Below are 23,334 nucleotides of genomic sequence, written 5' to 3'. Positions count from 1 at the left end.
ATTACCGTAAATTCTTATCGATATCCTAAAACCGCTTGGTAAGTTGCATGTCCTGACTTAATTAGATCAGCCCAGAGGTTCAGTTTTCGGGGTTCGATCTGTGAGTTTGCCGTGCCCTGACGTAGATCAGGACAGAGGTTGTTTCAGGGTTCGATCTGTTAGTTAGTCGTGCCCTGACTTAGATCAGCCCTGAGGTTGTTTCAGGGTTTGATCTGTGAGTTAGCCGTGCCCTGGCTTATGCCAGCCAAGAGGTTGTTTCAGGGTTCGATCTGTTAGTTAGCCGTGCCCTGACTTATGCCAGCCAAGAGGTTGTTTCAGGGTTCGATCTGTTAGTTAGCCGTGCCCTGACTTAAATCAGCCCTGAGGTTGTTTCAGGGTTCGATCTGTGAGTCAGCCATGCCCTGACTTATGCCAGCCAAGAGGTTGTTTCAGGGTTTGATCTGCGAGTTAGACATGCCCTTGGCTTGGATCAGACGCAGATGGCTAACTATAAGATCGAATTAGGGCATGTGGCGGGAGGAAAACCGAAAAAGTCAGAGAAAAACCGTTGAATCTACATAGTCAAGGGAGAGACAAAAAAAAAAAACAACAAAAAACAAACAAACAAAAAATGAAAGGACGCTTGGCAGCCTGACTAAGAACAGTTTCCTAAGGTTCCTTTAGTTCCTTTAGTTTGTTTTGATTGGATGTAGATATCTCCCTGGTGGGTTATTAATGTGTTCTTTAAAGTTCTGCCTTCGATTCACCATTAGCTAATTGATTGTCGATCCGCTTCCAGACCACTCGATCAATCTAGAAGCAGTGCTGCTTTCCCGCCGGACGTAGAGAAAGCACATCCATTAGAGGTTGTTACCGATTTTGAGTTTATAACCAACGAAAGATGTAAAACGAGTCAGTCTGAATTTTTAAGCAGATGTTTGAAGAAAGGCTCCTTTACTTACGGTCCAATGCCTGTTTTTCGACAAAGAAGACAGGCTATTCACAGAGATATTGATGGGCTGCAAGCATTCCTTAGAGGGTCTCGAGACAAAGACATGCCGGCTAAGGGCACTAGGACACCGAATATGGCTGGATTTCTATATAGTTTTTTTCCTTTCGATTATTTGAATTAAATTAACCTTATACTTGTTTACTTATCTTGTGTCCATGTTCCTTCGCCGGGAGCTCTATATGGAACTTAAGGTGAATTTGATTAACCATATCAACTCTAGGACGGTTGAATATTACTGACGTAAGGAGCATCGCGCGGTCGCGTTGTTGTTGGTACAAGCAGAGTACAGTACGAACGGTTATTCAAACCATTTGACCTTTGGAAGAAAACGTCTGCATCATAACAGCGAAGGAACACGAACACAAGATAAGTAAACAAGTATAACATTAATTTAATTCAAATAATCGAAAGAAAAAAAAACCTATAGAAATCCAACCACGTTCGGTGTCCTAGTGCCCTTGGTGATGACGTAACGTGCAATTGAAGAAACGTTAGCAATAGGCCCTTTGCAGTTCACAGTCACGTGTCTGTACTGGTGATCAAATTTTTTTTATTTTATTTTAAATTGGTGATTCTTTTTAGCTACTTGTAAAGAACTTAATGAAACAATGTGTAACCAGTGTGTCACGAAATGCAGTTTTATTACGATCTCTCGAAACAGGTTGTAGAAATTTTGTTTGCTCAATATTTCACCCATGGGAATCAAGATGTTCATTCATTTGTTCTAAATGAATTAATCAGCACGTGATTACTGAGCTGCAAAGGACTTAATACGATTCTTAGACCATTTTCCCGGTATTTTAATATGGAGAAAAACGGTACTGAGAAGGGATGCTCCATATACACCAAAAGCCTCAAGCAACAAGCCAAGACCGCAGAGAACGCCAGTACTTTTGGCTGTAATTAGTTTATTCATGGTGCATTTTCATTTATTGACTTCACAAATTGCTCCAAGCAAGGCTGCTTGAGATGATAATTAGTGCGAGAGGTATAGCCACTTGCATGAACTATGAATAAATCAATTACAATTAAAAGTACCGACTTTCTCTGGAGCCTTGGCTTGTTACCTGAGGCTCTTGGTGCGACAACGATTTTCGAAATAGGTGTATATGTATATACAAAACTACACAACCAATTAACACTTATTGACTGAGACCGATCGACAAAACACACTGCTATTTCCCGAAGTTCCAGTCAATAAGTGTTTTGTTATATACAAACTGTCAAATAATACGCAGCAATTACTTAATTTGTTGATTATGTGATTTTGAAAAACTTACATTTCCGGGGAAATCACTTCCGGTATTGCTATTTCCGGTCAACGACATATTGTTGCCCGCTGAGAGGCGTTGCCGGGGAAACATCAAAACTTGTTCACGTGAAGTGACACCCTCTCGCCCAATCAGAGTATGAGAAAAATGGACCTTGACAGTTGGTATATAACAACACGTTTTTTTATATTCTGTTCTCTGTTTCAATTCATTCATGTTACCAAAACACCAATATCAGGTTTACATGTGAGGCTCTTTCTGCTTTCAAGAGAATTCAAAACCGCTCGTAAACGAGAGCTGGTGCAATTCGTGCGTTACCATCGTGACAACTACATATTACTTGTCACAAATATGTCTTGCGTTACTTCAAAGTACTTCATATGACTTGTCACACATGTGGGTCACATTTCTTGCGTCACTCCATGGCGTTTCACATTTCTCGCGTTACTCCATGGCGCCTCACATTTTCTAGCGTTACTCCATGGCGCTTCACATTTCTAGCGTTACTCCATGCGCTTCAAACTACTTCACACAAATATGTGTCACATTTCTCGCGTTACTCCATGGCGCTTCATACTAGTTGTCATAGATATGTGACGCAATTCTTGCGTTATTTCATGACGCTTCACAAAACCGATGACCGAGAAGCACTGGAGCGAGATAGCATCTGGAACCTAGGCTACTGTGTTTCGTATCACAATTTTTGCGTTACTCCATGGCGCTTCAAACTGCTTGTCACAAATATGTGTCACATTTCTTGCGTTACTCCATAACGCTTCATACTACTTGCGTGGAACATCTGTGGTTTTATGATCTTTTGTTCACTTCAGCATTCTGTTATGAGCCCTGGGTTGTGTCACGCTTTAGTCCTTATTGCCTACCATTTTCTTAAAAAATTGGTTCGCAAAGGTCTTGCGTGACGAGATATTTTCTACTCTTTGTTGCACATTGCAAATATATATATAATCATCGCGTTGCGTGATGACTCTGAGGTACCTTTAGGTAGCGCTAGTCACGGCTCTTCACAATTTTCTTTCACTTTAAGCTTTTCCCTGACAAAACGTACGTCGTCGTCTCACCTAGACCCTGAAGAAAGAAGAACATTTTTGCTAATCAGATAAAAATTAAAAACTCGCAACAGCCTTTAGAGGATTTGCACCATCACGTGTCGGCGCCCATAATACAGATTGGATTGCCTGTGGTGAGATGGCAAAACAATGAAATGTCTTTGCTTTCGGAAATTTAATTCTTTATGTAAAACGATTGTATCGTTTCTGGCATTTAACATGGCTGCCGTCACGTGATGGTACAAAGCTTCAATATGGAAGTATTTGATAACATAACCTAGTTGTTAACCTAAACCACTTTGTACCTTCACGAGAATGTTATGCCTTGCTTCGTAAGTAAAGCCTCCAATCTCTTCAAGAAACGACTTGCACTTTTCGCTCATGTGAATGTGTTGCGCTGTAAAAAAATAGAGCATCCAACAATAGGACAACAATGGTCAGGGAAAAGATAAAGAAAGTAGGTCAAAGGTCATATGGGCAAGATGTCAAAGGTGACATGGTCAAATATCTTATTTAGATATTAATTTCTATATCCCACTTTGTGGGACTGTTTTAGGGAAAAATAGACGCCATCTTGGAACATGCCCCTTAAAACAGTCCCACAATGCACTGCAATGCAGCTCGACCAATTCTTTCCCTCAACCTCGGGATGGCTAATAATCTTACGTAATCCAGTTGCTTCTAGTTGCTTAGCAACGTTGACTGTCTCGCCGAAGATGTCATACCGTGGTGTTTTGAGACCAACAATGCCAGCTACGCATGGACCTGATTGGAAGGGAGAAAAAGGCATTTAGATCTTGAAGAGCTCGTAAAGCACTGGATTCTCCCGTTTTCTCGCTCCTGAAAATTAGACTTTAATCTTAAATTTGATCGTGGAACGAGAACCACAGGTTTGTTAACCACTAACTATCAAGTGCTAAACAAGAACGATTCTAAACCTATTAATAGAGGTTTTGCACCATCACGTGACGGCAGCCATGTTAGATAATTCAATTCCCAAGAGCAAAGGGATTTTGTTGTTCTGCTATCTAGGCACAGGCAGTCCAAGCTGTATTATGGGCGCCTACACGTGATGATGCAAAACCTCTATATTCTATCAAAAATTCTGCGCTCTGATTGGTTGAGCTTCTATTATTGATAGAATACTAGAATCAAAAAATGCCGGGTTTAAAAACCGAAACAACGCAAAAAAAAAAAAAAAAAAAAAAAAAAAAATCATTTCAACCTAATTTCCAAACAATTAGACCTCTCACACCATGGTCTACGAGTCAACAAGCCGTTAGGCGCCCTCTGGCTCAGGGGTTATTGACTCGTAATAGCTTCCCACATGCATGGCTTACATACCTGTATGAATCCCCATTTTGAATTCTAAACTCTGATCAGTTAAGTGCTGTATTTTGAAATCTTTGAAATAAAATAAAAGGTGTAGGGCCATGGATGCTATCTCAGCCGCGTGTCTTTTGCCATTCCTTTCAGGTAATCCTGACACCACGAGATAGGAATCACACATTGTTTCTACCTGTGAAGTAACATTTAGACTTGAATATTGATGGTTTTCACGGCGGCCATGTTGGAGGAACTTAACAAAAGAATTGTCACGAATTCTTTTGCTATATCCTTCAACATGGCCGCCGTGTCTTTTGTTCTTTAATTCTCTTGGGAATGGTTGAAAACCATCAATAGTATTCTTGGAGTTACGTTACGTATGTAGCTAACTGTTCTTTATTTCTCCAAATATTAATCAGTCATGACCAGCTTCAGGCTTTTCAGCTTGATTGTATTGCCTCTTTTCCCTAAGCAACAACATTTTTCAGCAGCCGTACAACTCTGAGCTCCAATCCCGTTTTCTCTTGCTCTGTCACACCGCTCTGTCCCTAAATAAGCCACTCCCCATTCTCATGAGACCCACGCTCCCACGCACCACGCGCATTCCATGCATGTCACAAGTATGGCATGGCCGCCATTTTTGTGGATGATAATAAAACATTCCTCATTAGCTTCTTGTTAGATCAACCAAGCGGCTGTTTCATTGTTATTCATATCTCAAGGGATTTTGAGTATTGTGGTAGCACTCCAAGAATATAATATATGCATAAATGGATTGGTATGAAGTACGACCAACTACAGCTTTCTCCTTAATTAGCTTCTAAGCCCTTTATCAGATGCAATATTTATTGCATTTTACCTTAAAGACATGATAACGAGAAATAACTGTGTCGTACAATGAATACAGATCGTTTAGAAGGTTTATCAGCTGCAAATAAAAATACGATGAAAGTTAACCCATTTTTTCAGACCTGAGTCTGATAGACGCCAAGGACAATCTTGAATACAAATGTTCTTTTTCCCCGTATTCGAGTCAATGAGTCCCTTTTACAGTTCCACAGCTCCATCTTTAAAATTAGCCTGCCTTTGCATCGAAGCGAGACGAACGGTGAGCTTGCAATGATGGAGACCTTTTTTAACACCTTGGACAACTAATCACATGTGTCTATCATTGCAAGCTCAACGTTCCAGTTCTTCTCGTTTCGATGCAAGGGCACGGCTACCTTTCAAGATGGCATAGGGAACTGTGAAAGGGACTATTCTCCACATTCCATACATAGGCTCACTAGTCAAATAAAATATGAAGTATTATATCAAGGGGCTTCAAGGTTAAATTTGATTAATCCTTTAAAATTAATTACCTTGCAGGCTCGATTAAATGTTTTCTGCTCGACCAGTGAACCGATGTATGGAAATAGGCCCTTTGCAGGTAATGGTCACGTGTCTGTACTGGAGGGCAAAATTTATGTTTTTATAAAGAAATGAATGAAAAGATGTGTATCTAGTGTGTTACGAAATGCAGTTTTATTACGATCTCTCGAAACATGTTGTAGAAAGTTTGTTTGCTCTACAGTAAATGTCACCCATGGGAATCAAGATTTTCATTCATTTGCTCTCAGTGAATTAGTCAGCAGGTGATTGTTTAGCTGCAAAGGGCCTATTGATATATATTTTAGTTGTTTTATATGAATCGCATAATGATAGCGTTTCCACGGATGACGTCACTATCGTGCATCATGGGATTGAAATGCGGACAAGCCAAGCTAAGCGCACATGCTAATATATAACATACTGCAACAATGTTTTGTAGTCTCGTTGTTTCTAATTCATGGTTTTGAATGATATTCTTCTCCTTTTCCATGTAATCGAAGCCTTTATTTCCAATGTTTGTCCGCATTTTGATCCCACAAGACTTTGCGATATCTATTTTTAGTAACAGTGAAAAAGGTTATTACCTCTATCGGTGAGCTTTGTTCCGCTATTTCTGCAAATCCTAATATCTCACTAAAGAAAACTGTCACGTGTTCGTAACTCTCAGCCTTCATCTGTAAGCCGGTCTTGAGCTGGTCAGCGACACTCCTGTCAAACGGTCAATATAATAATTTTGTTACTTATAACGCGCAAATTAGCATGTGTATATGATCAAATGCACGTGAATACGTCATTTATAACGCGTTACAATAAAATAGAGAGCATGTAGAAAAAAAGAAAATTATTGCGCGCTCATAGTGTTAATACGAGCAACATACTACGACACTTTGCTACGAGATACTATGCTGTCCTCAGTATTGTGCCTTATAAACGTTTAATAATCCAGATAAAGAGAACGATAATAGGCATTGTTTCTGTGCATCCTTTCTGCTCGCGCGTGAACTTTCAAATGATAGAGGAACGCCTCGCTGATTTTTAAATAGATACTAAACATCACACATAAGGCAAACACGATATTAATGAGATGACGTCATACCTAGGCATCATTTTGTAAAGCAATTCATCAGTCTTGGCCTTTTCAGTCTCTAGCTGCCGCGTTCGTTCCTTGACGAGAGACTCTAGATTATTGGTGTATTTCTCCATCATTGATAGCATATTGTCTACTATGTTTGTCGCTCTGTGGAAGCCAAACTTATCATCATTTAAAAGACCAACATATATTTTTCGAATACATAAAATACCGCTCATTTTTAAGTAAGGGCGGGTCCAAGGGGGTGGATTAGATGGCAAGCCACACGCCTTTGGAGTTGAAAAATAACAGATGTTTTTCTAGGTATCTGCCACCCCCTTGAAATCGCTCTGGATCCGCCACTGGTTAGACTCATTTTAATGTCCAACGAACTTTCCTGGAACTAGTGAATATCCATCTGTATAAAATCGAGAATATTACAATTTGAAACTGGAGTTTTGCATCAAAGCACCATCTAAAGACCAGTTGCCAACTTTCACATTTTTACGGATCCCTTTGCCTAGAGGTATGCGCGCGCATGTCGAGCACTAATATTTTCTATAGCCATTGAGTTTGAAGGTCTATTTAATTGCATTTTCCCTGAAATTTACACATTTGTTAGAAGTGATAATTAGCAGCCTTCCACATAGAGCGTTTTCACGTGACGTCACAGCGGCCATTATGGGGTAACAAAACAATACATTTTCTATCCTTCGGGAATTGAACTCTATTTTTTATGCAAATACTGTGCAGAAAGTTTCTATTGTTTATGGCTGCCTTCTCACGTGAGTGAAAACGCTCTATATTAAAACAATTCGTCACTCGTTTTGCCTACAGGGGTGCGCGGGCATCGTGTTTATGAAATAGCATGACATAGCAATGCAACATTTCTATTATCTCGCTACAGCTCCTCCCGGTAACGAAGACTTGGAACCCAGTACGCCTATTAATACTCACTTTCCTTTGTTGATTTTTTTGAGGATTTTTAAGACCCCTGAGAATGTTGGTCTTCTTTCAGGGGTCTCATCCCAGCACATCGTCATAAGTTCCCTAAATGTCCCCGGTGCACTATCTGGAGGAATGTTGGGTCGACAGTGTGGTTTTAGTCCTTTTTTGACATGATGGATGATTTCTGAAAAGAAATAAAACAAAAATAAATAATCTTATCTTCCTCATCACAACTGTGGCCACCATCACCAAATATCATCATCAGTTGCGTCTAACAAACCTGTGGCCCTCGTCCCATGATCGAATTGATTTTTTTGGAGGTAGGAAAATCGGATAACCCGGAGAAAAAAAAAACTCTCGAAGCACAGGAGAGAACCAACAAGCAACTCTGCTCACATGTGACACCGAGAGCCCAGCGAGGCTAGCGGTCCCATTATATAGCTACGCCACCCGTACTTCCCATCGTCGCTTTCATGGGAAAACGTCACCACAATTACCAGATGTCATTACCGATTATCATCATCACACCATCGTCGTCGTCATCAGACATTATCTTCATCGGCCTATCTTATCTAAGACTCCGGTCATACTGCTTGACTGGACGCGGGTTCGAGTCCCGGGCTGACCTCGCATACAAGAAGATTTTTTGAGTATGGTCTTCCCGTTACACTAAAACATTCTACCAATTGATTTTTTTAAGGATCCAAAGAACAATAAATCTACCTTTTGGTCCAAGGAGAGACGTGGAATACGGTTTCTCTCGTAACACAATCTCTTGTAGGATTATTCCATAGCTATATACGTCGCCACTCTGTGCGTGTCCTGTGTCAACTGTATTGCGCAGCTGTTCAGGTGCGGTCCACAACATATCTGAAATCAAATCAAGCACAATCATATTGGACAGACATACTTTAATCCCGCGGAGAGAAGAGAGGGAGTAAGTGCTTTGGTCACAGGAGGGTCCCAAATAAGCTGGTTGGTTAAGAATGTGCAACTGAGATCCCCAAAGCCTGACCATAGCTAAAATAACAAAATCTTGAAATGACTTGCCTTATTCAAGACATTTCATTGTAAATTATATAACTCCCTACCATCCCCAAGACTTTGGTAGACAGTGGTGGGTCTTATAAGTAGATCGATTGCCCAACAGAGGGGGGGATGGGTGAGGAGCGACTTATGGCGGAGCAATGGCAGAAACCCTCAGAAAGGTTAGGAAGACTAGAACTGCTTTGGTCCCCCCCCCCCCCCCCAAGTGGTTCTGGGACTGCTTTGATTCTCGCTTCCTGCGTCAACCCGCTGAATAAAATGCCGGAGAACACCGAGGACCTCTGTAAATTGTCCTTCTATAACTCCGTCCCTGCCATTAATACTGACCACTGAACAAAGTATCTTCTTTTACCAAAGTGCCACGGTTTCCTGATTTGAAAGCTCGTAGTCCAAAGTCCGCTATCTTACAGATCCAATAACCATCAACTACTATGTTGGTGGATTTAAGATTGCCATGGTAACCAATATTACTTTTGTGGAGTTCCTCCATTCCCTGTGAGGACAAAGAATCTTGAATCACGAAAGGAATTATGTGTCACTATTCTTAGTAAAAGGATTTTTAAACGAATTTAAAGAAAATAAATCAGGTTTCAAAACTATATCTTTAACTGTCTACACTTATAACACATAACAAAAACCAGATTGATGTTTTTCTAATTATCTGACAGAGTTTGTGACTTTGAAAAAACAAAAAAAATGCTTTCCTAAAATATTGCCCATCGAAACATTCAAATGACGTGATCACGATGAGGGCACGCGCACAAACTCATGCGCACTACGGATGCGCACGAACGATACGATGCCTACATTTGTTGTTCAATCTACCTAGATTGAGATACTGGACCTACCCGTGCAATGTCGGTGGAAAAGGACATCTTGAAATTCCAGTCTAATTTAAGGTACTCATCAAGAAGTATATCCTAAAAATAGACGTTGTTTAAAAAAATATTCGCGAGCACATCAATAGACAACTGACAATGAGCGGCATGGGACAGTTATGTAGAGAATCTTTTAAGTCTTTAGAGCAATAAAACCATGAAATAAAAACAAAGTTGATACTGACAAATAGTAGCTATTTAGTGACTGGTTGAGTGGTTCTGGTCGAGTGATAGCAACTATTACTCACTAAATAGCTACTATTTGTCAGTATCAACTTTGTTTTTATTTCATGGTTTTACTGCATGCGCTCTAAAAAGCTTGTGTATATTGTTTTCACATTTAAGACTACGTGTCATTCCCCAGCGTTTAACGGTTGCGCATGAGAAGAAACTTGTGGATACAACTCGCGGTCTAACTAAAATGATCTTTTTAGAGGTCTGTTAGGTACGATTGACTTGACTGTAAACGTCCGTCCCTTGGTACGCAGTATCCAGGTACAGAAAGGTCTTCATAGGTACAGTAATGACTTACCTTTAAACGTCCCTTGGTACAGTGTCCAGGTACAGAAAGATCTACATAGGTACAGTAATGACTTACCTTTAAACGTCCCTTGGTACAATATTCAGATACTATACAGAGGTCTAGTGGTTCAACGCATACACCGAGGTAAGGGTTGATGTTAACATGACGCAGCTCACATGCCTTGGAATTAAAATTATAAAACAGGCAATAATTTCAGTTCACTTTACTTACAATATGCAACAGCTAGTTAGACATAGCGCAATATTGTTGTTGCTTGTAGATTTCCTTATGTTTTTTTTTTTCAAAATGCAACTCACGACTTTAACAGATCACCGCCCTAATCATTAATAGGCAGGTAGGTGGGCATACGATAAGCAAATTTGTTTTGGGTGATCGGAGTTAAATATATTGCATTTTTTACTATACGACTGTTCTAATTTACCTGTCTAATTTCGTTTTTTATTAGTCGTGTTATATTGAGCACATCATGGTGGAGACGTTTGACATAAACCTTTTTACCCTAATTAAAAATAATTGAGAAATAAATACGCAATATTAGTTAAATCGAGAATGATTCTCGTTGAATGTATATGAAAGCCAAATGAAGAGCAGTCTTCGTATAACCGTGTGAAAAGCTCGGTGCCGTACGACCGTGATGTTTTCTAGACTTTTGATTGGCTGATTTTTTTCTCGCGCAATGTGATTCGCTTAGCGTACTTAGACTAAGTGCCGTGACCATGTCGTGACTGTTTTTGCAATATATACTATACAATATACAGGGTTTTTGAAAATAGTTTTACATGTATTTTGAGGGGAGAGGTGGGGTTTGTGGAGGAAATGAAAAGGTAGTGTGATTCCCCGTACGAGAAATCCTGGACATAGTTAATGGAGTCCATTAACTATGTCCTGGATAACAAAATACACATTACGAATAAATTAAACCTGGTAAAGTGCAGCGGTGAAGATGGGTTGTAGAGGGTGCCCAGTAGAGATCTTATCGCTGTCTCGTAACAATAAAGTAGGCGTTTGCGATGTCGAGAACTGTAAAGAAAAAATCAGAAAACAAATGTAGGCTACCTTCGGTCAACGACTTTTTCCGGACTTGTTGATCGTAAATTATTTCTTCCTTTTCTATTTTGTTGGGCTACCTTTGAATTTTGTTGAAATTTTCGCGCCAAAACGCGTGTGTTCGCCCCTCTATGTTAACTTTCCATGTTACTCTCGTTGCGCCATTGCGCATGCTTGGCTTATCGAATTCAATTTATCTCTTTTTGTAATTATTGGATGACTATGTACTATTCTGTATTGGTTAAGGCCACCTTTTAGACAACTGCTTTATAAGATATGTACATTATTACTAATCAGAAAACACACTTACCTGGTTTATATGTATGTGGGATTTTTGTCCCCCCACCTCATCCTGTTCATCGTAACACGGTGTCAGGTCTGTGTAATTCAACAGCCATGTCTTGAACATGCTTTCTTTATCCATTTGACGTTTCCTATACAAAAAATAATAAAGGGTATCACGGTTTGTGTAAAATAATGGCCAAGTCATCCTAAGCTAAGTACTTCGTGAGATATGTTGAGGGGCAACGAGGGAGAAGGGAGAAGGTTGGAGCCGGGTAGGGAGAAGGGGTAAGGAGGAAGCAGGAGTAGGGGAAGGGGGCAGAAGAGTAAGGGGTTGGTGAAGTTAGTTTGAGGGTAGGGGTCACGGAGAAGGGGTAAGAAGGAAAGAGGGTAGGGGAAAGGGGCAGAAGAGAAGGGGTAGTGGAAGTAAGTAGGAGGGTAGGGTTCAGGGAGAAGGTGTAAGCAAGAAAGAGCGGTAGGGAAGGGGGCAGGGGAGTAGGGGGTAGTGGAAGTAAGTAGGAGGGTAGGGGTCAGGGAGTAGGTGTAAGCAAGAAAGAGCGGTAGGGAAGGGGGCAGGGGAGTAGGGGGTAGTGGAAGTAAGTAGGAGGGTAGAGTTCAGGGAGAGGGGGTAAGGAGGAAAGAGCAGTAGGGGAAGAGGAAGGGAGCAGGAGAGTAGAGGGTAGTGAAAGTAAGTGGGAGGGTAGGATACAGGAAAAAGTGGTAAAGAGGAAGATGGGTAGGGGAAGGGGGCAGAAGAGTAGGTGTAGTGGAAGTAAGTAGGAGGGTAGGGTTCAGGAAGAGGGAGTAAGAAGGAAAGAGGAGTAGGGGAAGAGGAATGGAGCAGGAGAGTAGAGGGTAAAGAAAGTAAGTAGGAGGGTAGGGTACAGGGAGAAGTGGTAAAGAGGAAAGATGGGTAGGGGTAGGGGACAGGAGAGAACGTTTCACTCGGTTTATGCTCACCTTATGTAAAGTATGAGAACTAAGAGAAGACAGCAACCAAAAACTGTCAGCGAAATCGTCAAAGTATCTGTAAAAGCCACAATAAATTATACTTGTTTTAAGACTAAGCTAGCTAGAGAGGGCGTACGTTCGCGTGAGTAATCAACACTTTCAAGTCGACTGCTCTTCTTTCTTAGAAAATAGATATCTTTACATTGGACGTAATATTTTGCCCATTTAAGACCACGTGTCATTCCCTACGGTATTATTTCTTATGAATGCCACTCAAACAAAGACTTTTAAATACTAAGAGAATGACACGTATGGTATGGTCTGAAATGGGAAGATATTATCCCAAAGCTAAAGCGACTCCTTAAGCCAGCAAATTGAAAGAAAAATAAATGGTAGTTTAGAAAAACATAGGGTTGATGTTGTTTGGGTGCATAGAAAGTCCTTATCATACATTCTTTTTTTGCCTCAAAAATGACCATGTGGGCGCAAAGCTAATGTAAGGCGATTCACAGCGACATTTATTCGGACGTTAAGTATTTAAAAAAGTTTAAAATCGACTGTATGTAAACTTAATTTTTCATGACTGTAAAACGGCATGGCACTGCACGCCTCAAAGCATGTACTGTGATGGTGCGGAATTGACAACATTTGTTGAGAAAATCACAGTGCGCGGCACAAAAATGCTTAGACGTAACACCGTCACGGTCACGGCACGTCCGTACCGTGCATTCTTCACTGTCACGCAAATTTTACTCTGTAGACCCTTTGCAGCACGTCGGAATGCAGCTCGATTTGAAGGACATAACAATGGGTTTCCAATTCTCGTGAGATTGAAATTCTTTTGGTTTGTCCTCCAAATGGAGCTGACTTGACGTCACATGACTTACAATGCTCATCATGAGACGAGGCGTTTTCTTTACAGAGCTCCCCATCGAAGCCACAGCCTGGTGTACTTTTTGGTATGTTGGTCGTACCTCCAGGCCACACGATATTCGAATCAAACAGAAGCCTTCTGCTTGTGAGGTCCTCTTTTGTTAAGAAAATACTGTGGTTGATGATCGGTACATACAAGCCGTGTCGGAAATTCCCGACCACGAAGCTTGGGACTCGAGTACCGTTCACCATGACAACCTGGCCTGATTCTCCTAAAATAAGATAAAAACAGAATCATTTACGTCCGCAGGCCAGCTGAGTTTTTCAAAATAAAGAAACTAAAAACCAACAAATGAACAAACTGCCAGCATAAACAGTTCAACCAACCAACGACAATGCTTGAGCGCAACAAGAATAGTGGACGTAAAGCAGCAACCACAAAGCAAAAAGGATAATTTGGTTTAAAAAATATAACGGGATTTGTCATTGCAGGATAAACGGCAGAAAGTATAGCAGGTTTTACGACCCAATGTACTTGATTAGGCAGCCGATAGATCAAATTAGAATTTAGCAGTTGATCTTTGAGGAGCAAGGAAAAACGAATCAAACCCAAATCGAACTTTGGTAGCATTAGTGAGAGGCGACGCATTAGCGGCGCACGAAACCTGCGCTTCCCACCGGCAGCTAGCAACAGCGATAACAAGTAACGAAAATGATCAGAATGATAAGAAGCAATATCATCAATGATTATACCTGGAAAATTCAAGTTGAATAAGTGTTTGACCGCTGTGGAGGTGTTTTTGACGCCAAACCCTTCACTGATGGTGGCATTTAAAGCAAGTCCAGCCAGCCAAAGAGCATCGTAGAGAAAGGCAGCATACCATGATGGCTATAAAGAAACAGCAAAAGACACGACATGCAAATGTTACATAAAATACTACCCCTTGTGCACACAAAACGTAAGTTTCTTTTGGAAGCATTATTTGAAAAGACATATGTTAGCCATTCCAAGGTTGAGACCAAAAAAAGCTGGTGTCGAGTAGCATTGCAGTGCACTGTGAGACAGTTTTTGGGGACATTTCCGAGATGGTATCTGCTTTGTGCCCTAAAACAGTGCAACGATACACTGTAATGCCAACTGACCAATGCAGTTTTTTCCTTACATTAACCTCTGAATGGCTAATAATCTTCAATATTTGCAAGAAGAATTATATTCAAAGTAATTACTACGAATAGAGGATCGATGAATGGATTTACTTACATTATCTATCAGTTGTGACTGTATATGTGAAGGCAAAGAAGATTTCATTCCGTGATAACGTCCCAAAAAGTCCCTTGTCAGAACAGGTCTTTTTACACTCAGATCAAGGATACCGTCCAGCCCCTGGTCATATTGGGTCCCAGGCCCCTCATTACCAGTCCAGTTGTTATTAGAGTAGAACACGTCCGTGTTAAGGTCTATGGTTACAAAGGCGTAGCTCCCATCAGTCATGCCCAATTTCTTGGCTGCGTACATGAATTCGGCGACGTCGTTGACGTAGCATAACAGAAGAATAACTAAATAAAGAAATAAAGAAAATCGTTTGAAAAAAAAATATGCTTTATCTTTGATAAAAGTGATTGTGAAAAAGAAAATGCATCCATCTTAAAATTGACCTGGATCACGTACTTATTGAAAAAGCATTTCTAAAGTGGGAATCCTGTGCTTTGTTTCGCCTTACCTCGTACTCTTTCTTTCGCCTTTGTCAGCAATGTTTCTTTCTTCAGATTCTTGTAGAAGTTTTCAAAGATTGGTATCTCAACTGCAGGTGTAATTGCATCGCGTATTTCTGTCGCCAAGGTTTTCCATTCGATTTCAGATGAACTTAAAATGCCGCATACTGCAATAACAGTTCAGAACATTCTCGATATTTCTGATTCTCAGTCAACCACTGTATGATGGAATATCTAATAGACCTCTTGCACTGAGTCCCGAGAGGAATTGTTCTGGGAGGCAAAACAATTTTTTTTTTTTTTTGCAAAAGAAAACGGCCTATTGTTTTGTCCCCCAGAGCAATTCCACTAGGAAATCAATGCATGGGGTTTATTCTGACTCAACGACCTGCAAATTAGGCAGATCTAGGGATAGATTTGTGTTTTTTTCTGGTTGGCACAGTTACGTGAGCACCGGCCCGTTGTGTGGGAGGTCATGGGTTCAAGCCTCGGTCTAACCAACGCTCAGGATCTTAAAATATCTGAACAGAAGGTGCTGCCTTTGCTCTAAAAAAATCTGCAAATGGCAAAACCTTTGCCGTGGCTCCTAAGACCGTACGTAAAATGGCGTTCCCGTATCATTCATTGACGTTAAACATAGAGGGCCACAAGTTTGTAATTTGTCACGTGTTACTTTATCTAAAGAAATAGAGTTGATTATGCCCAAAGTAATGACAACCATGAACCCCCTTACTAGAAAAAAAAGGGTAGTTGCAATGTTTGGAAAGCACTCATGACTGGCAAGAGGATTTTAGTGAAATTCGATCTTTTTGAAATGCTTTGATTTAAAGCTAGCTTACCTGTCCAATTGAAAGCGCGCATCAGACCTGCCACGAAAGATGTAGTGTGGTAAGTGTTTCTTCTTCCATAAGCTGTGACAGTGGATGTAGTAGAGAATACCTCCTTATCCAGGAACTTCCTGGCAGAAGCAGCGTAGGTAATGATGGGTTTATCCCAGATCTTTGCTAACAGAGCCACAGGCTCCATTGCTGTGGAACAAGCCGGACCAATGATAACATCCATTTCTTGATAATTAACCATTCCTCGTATTCCCTTTTCTTTGTTGCACCCACTATCATGTATCTGGTAGGATATATTATAACCAGGGAGTATTGATTTATTCTGCATGATGTCATGAACTGCTAAAGGGACCGATGCTGCAGTGCGTGTGCCAATTGGCCAGTAGCCAACCATGGGGAGGAGAACACCTATTTTGATTTCTTTGCAAAAGAAAATTATAAACTTTGTTGAAAAGAGTAAATTAAACAGAAATTATTATATGATAAGAACATGATATTCTCTACTTTCACATCCCCATAATGCCTTGTGTTTTTGAGGGGGTAACCAATCAAAAAACTGTCCCAAATTCAAAGGTTTCTTAATTAAATTTATACTTTACCTGCTTTTATCTGTACAATACTGATTATCAGTTTATTCCAAGTTATTTTTTCGTGTACAGATCATCAAGAGTTTTGGCGGTCTTATAGAAAATGTATGGACTTACGAAAAAATGTTTAAAATTTACCTTAAACGTCTTCAAGCTTCTATCTTTTTCTGTTTTTTACTTCTTCATTTTATCTTTGGATACCAAACAAGGTAATTCAACATTGTCTGATCAGCCTTCAGCTAAATAAGTGGGTTTTTACCCTCTGGTTACCCCCCAAAGACGCAAGGTATTATGGGGATGTGAAAGTAGAGAATATACCGTTTTTCATATCATATCTTTGACTCGCTCGCGTACTCGTTCGTTTGCGATATAATATGTAAACTCGTGAATAAAACGATATCAAGCTCTTAACACGTGATAGCTTTTATCTATTACACATTTAGAGTCGATATCAGCGTGATAAAGTCGTGAATAGAAACTACATTATTGAGGTGATACGATATGAGACATAATATTTGCAATACAAAACTCATGAGTAATTAAAAATTTTGATCAAACTGGCATGACCATAAATGTGACGTGCATGGAGCTTTGTACCCGATAAAGTCTTCTTCATTATAGGAATCTTTCTATAAAGATCGGTTACGCCTCCTGCATTTATATTGAAGTCATTAAACCCGTGAAATAGATATTAGACTAATACACTTTAGTATCCCCTAATTCCATTGTTTTCTTTTCTTACCTGGTTTGACCAGATTACACGTTGACTAGTACTTTTTATTTCACGTATTAAAATGCCTTCACTCTAAACCTCTGACGATAAAAACTCGTGCTTGTTTACTAAATAATACTTGTAAAATTTTCGCCTGAAGTAAATGTGGCTGATCGATCTTGGAGTGAAACCACATGACTCACTACTACCCGTCGAGATATAAATAACAATGAAGCAACCGCCATGTTGGTTGGTCTAATGAGGAATGCTTTGTTATCGTCAACCAACATGGCGGCTATGACGTAACATGCACCCCAAGAATTCTTAGAGTGCAACCACATGACTCAAAATCCCTTGAGATATAAATAACAATGATACAACCGCCATGTTGGTTGATCTAACAAGAGAAGTTAATGAGAAACACTTTGTTATCGTCAACCAACATGGCGGCTATGATTCGCATTCCAAAGATAGGCTGTCTTTTATAAGAACATCCAATTATTTATATTAATTAATAAATAGTTCTTTCAAAAGTCCTCACCTTTTTCATCTTGTGATGTAACCTTAGAAGTGACGAAAAAAATAGCCTGCAGAACAAGAGGGTAAATATAAATATGCATGAAAAAATCCATCTATCACTACTTGTTAGCCCCGGGAGAAGGGGAGCGGGAGGATGAATAGGGCAAAAGCGTGTAGCAAGATACTAGGTTCCAATTGGGGAGGGGGGGGGAGGGGGGACACCAAGAGTAACAGAAAAAGTGAAGGGAAAAAAACCTGGAAACAAAAAATAATAATAATTTTTTTTCATTCATTCAATCTTTTTAAGAAATTTTAAACATTGCGCTACGCCACTGACTAGGGGTTAACATTGCATGACTAGGGGTTAACATTGCATGACTAGGGGTTAACATTGCATGACTAGGGGTTAACATTGCCCGAATCCATGAGATCCGCATAAAACTTGCTCAAATTCGAATCCGAAAATAAATTGACAGTTGCCTTTTATTCCTTGTCTCGCCAGACAAAGACAAAGGTAAAACATTTCAGAAGATGCGAACTTTATAGACCGATAAATTCGTAGTCTGCGTTGCATTTACAGGATCCAATTTTACTCTGAATCCGTATTCCGGACTTAATATTTACGAATTCAATCCGTAGACCTAAAGTCTCCCCCTCGAACGGTTAGCTACCGAGTACCATTTTATCTTGATTCAGAATCATTTTTTATAATGATATAGTAGGATGACGTCTGCTTAGAAAGACAAGATATCCATCCACCAAAATTCCCTGTGTGGTTTAAATATTACTGAAGAACTCATGAGATTTAATTCAAGAGAGAAAGTCCGAAGACTCGAAGGGGTGAGGCGCCATTCATCATCGATTTGTTAATTATTGCGTCGCCAAAAAATTGAAGCACAGAAATTACTATCGGCTTTAATTATCGCAGCAAAACGAAATTTTAATAAAAGGACACACATAATGAAACGTCAGTCTTATTGAACAAACTTTTTTAGACTAGTAGCTAATTGCGTTGTAACTATCGAGAAAAGCGACGTTTTAAAGTTATTTCTCTAAGAAAATATATTTTGATTATTAATATTTTTCATCTTCATAAATAGAAAAACCAAAAAAGAAAATTACTAGCTCGGTAACGGTGGCCCTCGGTGGGATGCAGTGTAGCAACCTAAATTTTGCTTTCAACAATAACTTCAAGAAATATTAATAGTTTGGGTCATTTGAAATGGCCCAAACTGAACTTGAAAATTGGTTAAAAGAAGCTGCATTTCTTTTTTAATATTTTCAAAGGTTAATTTAACCCTAAATTTAACAAAAAAAATTTGTCGGGCTTTCGACCTATAAGTGGTCATCTTCAGGACCGCTACTGAAAGACTGAGCGTATTCCGCTTTTGGTCTTCTTGCTTTCTTTCTTTTTCTTTCCTTTTTCCTTTTTCCTATTTACCCGGTTTCCTAGTGGTCTGACATCTGTATGGTGAAGCCATTTGAAAGGATAAAAAGAGCATTCCATTTTATACCCAAACAACTCACATGCACAATTAGTCAAAAAACGCATTCAAATTTTTCTCTCTTTTTTCAAGTTTCCTAGTGATCGGATGTTTGGTAAAACACCTTGCTATTGTGTTTGAAGTATATCAAGAAAAAAAGACGGCCATTTCATTTGAAATTAATTATCGAGTCCCCAATTTGTTCAATCCTCGAGCTCTCATTTGAAGAAGACGATTGTTACGAGGTCGACCAACTAATGGGGATTTTGTCGTAAGATTAAATATTAATTTTTCACTTCTTGTAAAAATTGTCGTGGGTTTTGGTGGGATTAACTCAGGAAACAAGAATTAATTAAGGCTCCCCCACTATACTGTTCTTAGTTATTAGGGGAATACAAAACATATTGTATTTTTCACAGAAGTAAGAAATAAGAAATTAAACAAAAGAATATTTGATTTTCGATAATGCAAGGTGTTTCTTGTAAAACGAATTATTAACTTTGCCATTTTTGGTGGCTAAATCGAAAGTTTAAACTACTTTAACCACTACTGCACACTCGACTTATTCGGCACGCTTTCCAATTCTATGTTCTTTTTTCTCCTTTAAGTTTTAAGCGTGACTTTCTGTAATTTATAAACTAAATTTGAAAATGATGTGTGTGTGTGCAATAAACATCAGTCTTAAGTCTCTAAATAAGTAATTTGTTTCATTCCTATTTTTTTCATCCCCCCCCCCCCCCCCCCCCCCGACAAATAACGCATTATATGTACAAAAACTTACCAAAACCGTGCTGAAATATAGTATATAGTGAAATGCCATTATGTGTTGTCCGTCGAAGTAAACTGAAGACAGACGATCTGAAGCAGAGTAAACAAACACGAGTTACCATGGGTAAAATTCGCTGAAATAAAAAATTTACATTGATTGAAACTAAGAATAGAATAAGTGTGGATATTGGCTGTTATTACAGTTGAGCCTGCAATGCGCTTTTCTTTTGTTTTAAGAATCATACAATGCATTGAGGCTATCGAATTGATACAATACTTGTCTCATTTGCATCTCATTTGCATCCTCATTCGAGTAAGGGTTCTTTCATCAGTGTTTTGGAAGCGCGTGGAGTGGGGACGAGTTTGAAGCAGCAGTCTACCACGAGTTTGCCAATGCGAGTACCAAATTTTCAGTTGACTACTAATTTTTCGGCCGAATGTCAGTTTACTGTAATAACTTTCTTAACCAGAGAAATAAAATATCAGTTAACTGTTAAATACTAATTTTAAGTTATTTGTCAGTTAACTACTACTTTTTTGTAATGTTTAATAAACGAGCAGGAGTGTTTTATCGGGTATAAAACACGAGGCGTAGCCGAGTGGTTTTAGACCCGATAAAACACGATCTGCGAGTTTATTGAACGGCTTAGAAAACTCATGATGTATGTTCTCATATTGTACTGAATTCTTTACGAAATGAACCAAGTTTGATAGAGAAAATCCAAGTTAAAGTTTATGCAAATGAAGACGAATCTATATCCGATATAAAACCTCCTTCATGGTCATGATTTCTATTGTGTTTTCTTCATGAATTATTAATGAGTTTTCTAAGTAATAGATAAAATATGAGCGGGAGACCTTTATGGGCATTTAAAACGGCGAGCCGCAGGCGAGCCGTTTTAAAGCCCATAAAGGTCGGACGGGAATATTTTATCTTACTTGTGAAATTCATTAATAATGCATGAGTTTTGAAATGTTATTAACAAATGAGGACTTAGTTGATTGTATGACGAAATTGAATAGCATATTATTCATTGATAATAACAAAATTCTTTCATGGCTTAGTTGCCGGAATGAGTTCTCCCAAAGGAGTTTCGAAATATTGAACACTGAATTTAGCAGTTCATTTTCATAGAGAGGTTGTAGTAGAAACATGGCTGATCGGTTTCGCTCTGCAAAGAGTAAAGAAGAAGAGTCCAGTTTAGTGTCGGAAGCTACTCCAAAAGCTACTCAATACAACACTAAATGGGGCATAAAAGTTTTCGAGGAATGGCAGGAACAACGGCCAAATAAATTAGCAATGTTAGAACACGTTGGAGTGGCCGGTCTCAAAGGTGATGACGTTCAAGATCTGACCGTTAATCTGGAGCACATGTTGCCAAATACCTCAAACTTTTGGTTGTGTAAGTTCGTTGGCGAAGTGGCCAAGAAAAATGGAGAGCGTTATCCACCTAAAACGCTTTATTTGGTAATTTGTGCGATTAACCGACATTTAAGTGAGACGAGAGGAGAGAATGCATTGAACGTTCTCAATAAAGCTGACAAGAGGCAAGTAAATTTATTGGGTGTTTTAAATGAATTGCCTTAAATCGCATTTTATATTTAGGTGGAAAAATATTTATTTCAGAGGATTCGTTGAGCAGTAATATTAATAATTTTTGTGCAAGTTCAGTATTTAACAACTGCAATATCAACTTTGGGTACGCGAATAAGTAATATCTATAATATTAGCATGTATTCATGTACAAACTTATTGATTAATAAACCTTGTAGAATTCCAAAGAACACGACTATTTATAAAAGTTAAGCATACTAATTAGGCGGGTTAGAGATCTTTATAAAAGTTAAAAATACTAATTAGGTGGGTTAGAGATCTTTTTATAAAAGTTAATCATATTAATAAGCATACTATTTACAATTCATCAACCCCAGCTTTTCCCTGCTGACTATTCAACCCTCCCCGTGCTTTAAGTTTCACACGTCCTGTATCGAGAATTACAAACCATCCACGTGACCTGAATCCAGGTCTTTCACTGGGTAATTACCTCATGCATTATTAATGAATTTTACAAGACAATATATTGTCAGTTAACTACTAATCCGATTGGCACCATCTCCCACTCAGCCATTAAGTTATCGGACTTAATTTGAATTACCTGAGTTTTGATGGAAGTAAACTAAACTTACATCAAGGAAATGAAAAAAAAAATCTTTCTATACTAAAGTTTTTTGATTACTTCTATCAGAACTGTATTTCTTCCATAGCTTCTGACTTGCTCGTTTTTCACCTGTCTTCGAGAACACAAAAGTTATTATAGTTCACAGTCGTGTCCCGGATTCTGTTAACAATATCTTCATTTCATGATCAGTGAATTTATATTATGATCACTTCCGATTTTGTTTGCCGTACGCGAGTTCTCAAGGTACGAGGGACTTATTCCTGATCTTTACATTTATTTGTTGACAGTCTAAACCGTATTTAAACGTATTGATATAATTTCATCTTAATGGAATAATTATTACATCTCATTCGGTATAGAAAATCATATTTAATTTGCTAAAACTAAGCAATAAAATACTGTGTATATCACGATTGAAATATAGATAACTGAAGCAAGTATATATTAAGTCTAATCAATGTATTGGCAAGATGTCTAAGAGGGGTGCCAATGAGGTTAGTAGTTAACTGACATTCGGCCGAAAAACTATTAGTTAAAGTGCACATGAACCCTTCGACAATACTTTCAGTACTGGTTCTGCATAAAGTAAATAGTTGAATGGTAAAATATTTCTTGATTTGAGTGATGTGTCTCTAAGTTATAAAGGTTTATACTTCCAATATGCTAATAAGTGTGACGTCTATTAAGGCTTAATTAAATATACAAAATTGAACTGGTTCATAGAAACAGTATTTAAAAAGCATCATTATTTTACTCATGTTTTACATGAAAGCAATTTTGAATTTGTATTTTCAAAATGGCCAGCATTTAGTATTACTAGTTACAACAAAAACACTCAAATACCTTACCTGACGTCACACTTATTAG

General features: G+C 38.9%; 2 protein-coding genes across 6 annotated transcripts in view; one reads left to right on the top strand and one right to left on the bottom strand.

Annotated features, from left to right (window-relative positions):
• Positions 1–1,524: 1,524 nt before the first annotated feature.
• The window catches only part of LOC116306448 (atrial natriuretic peptide receptor 1), a 33,334-nt gene continuing 11,524 nt past the window's right edge, over positions 1,525–23,334 (bottom strand). For 3 of the 5 annotated variants that reach the window (XR_016121767.1, XR_016121769.1, XR_016121768.1), the window contains 22 exons: positions 20,301–20,377; positions 18,058–18,103; positions 16,218–16,637; positions 15,387–15,545; positions 14,927–15,222; positions 14,419–14,554; positions 13,680–13,937; positions 12,802–12,868; positions 11,870–11,993; positions 11,434–11,532; positions 10,934–11,011; positions 10,501–10,671; positions 9,939–10,010; positions 9,418–9,583; positions 8,767–8,913; positions 8,053–8,227; positions 7,123–7,263; positions 6,611–6,734; positions 5,515–5,583; positions 4,674–4,848; positions 3,635–4,094; positions 3,317–3,348 (listed from right to left, as the gene is read on the bottom strand). Coding sequence is in view for 1 of the 5 variants with exons in the window: in XM_089040445.1 (XP_088896571.1) it covers positions 3,298–3,348; positions 3,635–3,726; positions 3,996–4,094; positions 4,674–4,848; positions 5,515–5,583; positions 6,611–6,734; positions 7,123–7,263; positions 8,053–8,227; positions 8,767–8,913; positions 9,418–9,583; positions 9,939–10,010; positions 10,501–10,671; positions 10,934–11,011; positions 11,434–11,532; positions 11,870–11,993; positions 12,802–12,868; positions 13,680–13,937; positions 14,419–14,554; positions 14,927–15,222; positions 15,387–15,545; positions 16,218–16,637; positions 18,058–18,103; positions 20,301–20,339 (3,204 nt within the window). In the remaining 4 variants the exon portion in view is untranslated. Of the gene's footprint in view, positions 3,349–3,634; positions 4,095–4,673; positions 4,849–5,514; positions 5,584–6,610; positions 6,735–7,122; positions 7,264–8,052; positions 8,228–8,766; positions 8,914–9,417; positions 9,584–9,938; positions 10,011–10,500; positions 10,672–10,933; positions 11,012–11,433; positions 11,533–11,869; positions 11,994–12,801; positions 12,869–13,679; positions 13,938–14,418; positions 14,555–14,926; positions 15,223–15,386; positions 15,546–16,217; positions 16,638–18,057; positions 18,104–20,300; positions 20,378–23,334 lie in introns of all 5 variants that reach the window. The other 2 variants (XM_089040445.1, XR_004198268.2) reach the window with 2 other exon arrangements.
• Positions 21,290–21,938, top strand: LOC148905419 (uncharacterized). Its single transcript, XM_089040542.1, has one exon. It carries the CDS (start codon positions 21,441–21,443, stop codon positions 21,873–21,875), a length of 435 nt encoding a protein of 144 aa, XP_088896668.1. The 5' UTR covers positions 21,290–21,440; the 3' UTR covers positions 21,876–21,938.

This window comes from Actinia tenebrosa, unplaced genomic scaffold (genome assembly GCF_029948245.1).
Source record: "Actinia tenebrosa isolate PJP-AT-01 unplaced genomic scaffold, QUT_ActTen_1.0 PGA_scaffold7__59_contigs__length_16204524, whole genome shotgun sequence".
NCBI classification, from domain to species: domain Eukaryota; kingdom Metazoa; phylum Cnidaria; class Anthozoa; order Actiniaria; family Actiniidae; genus Actinia; species Actinia tenebrosa.
The sequence above is the reverse complement of the archived record's forward strand: the minus strand, read 5'-3'. Positions and strand labels throughout refer to the sequence as shown.

Bases quoted from the DNA above. Each gene is read 5' to 3' on its own strand.
- LOC148905419 (XM_089040542.1), top strand. From the start codon at position 21,441: ATGGCTGATCGGTTTCGCTCTGCAAAGAGTAAAGAAGAAGAGTCCAGT.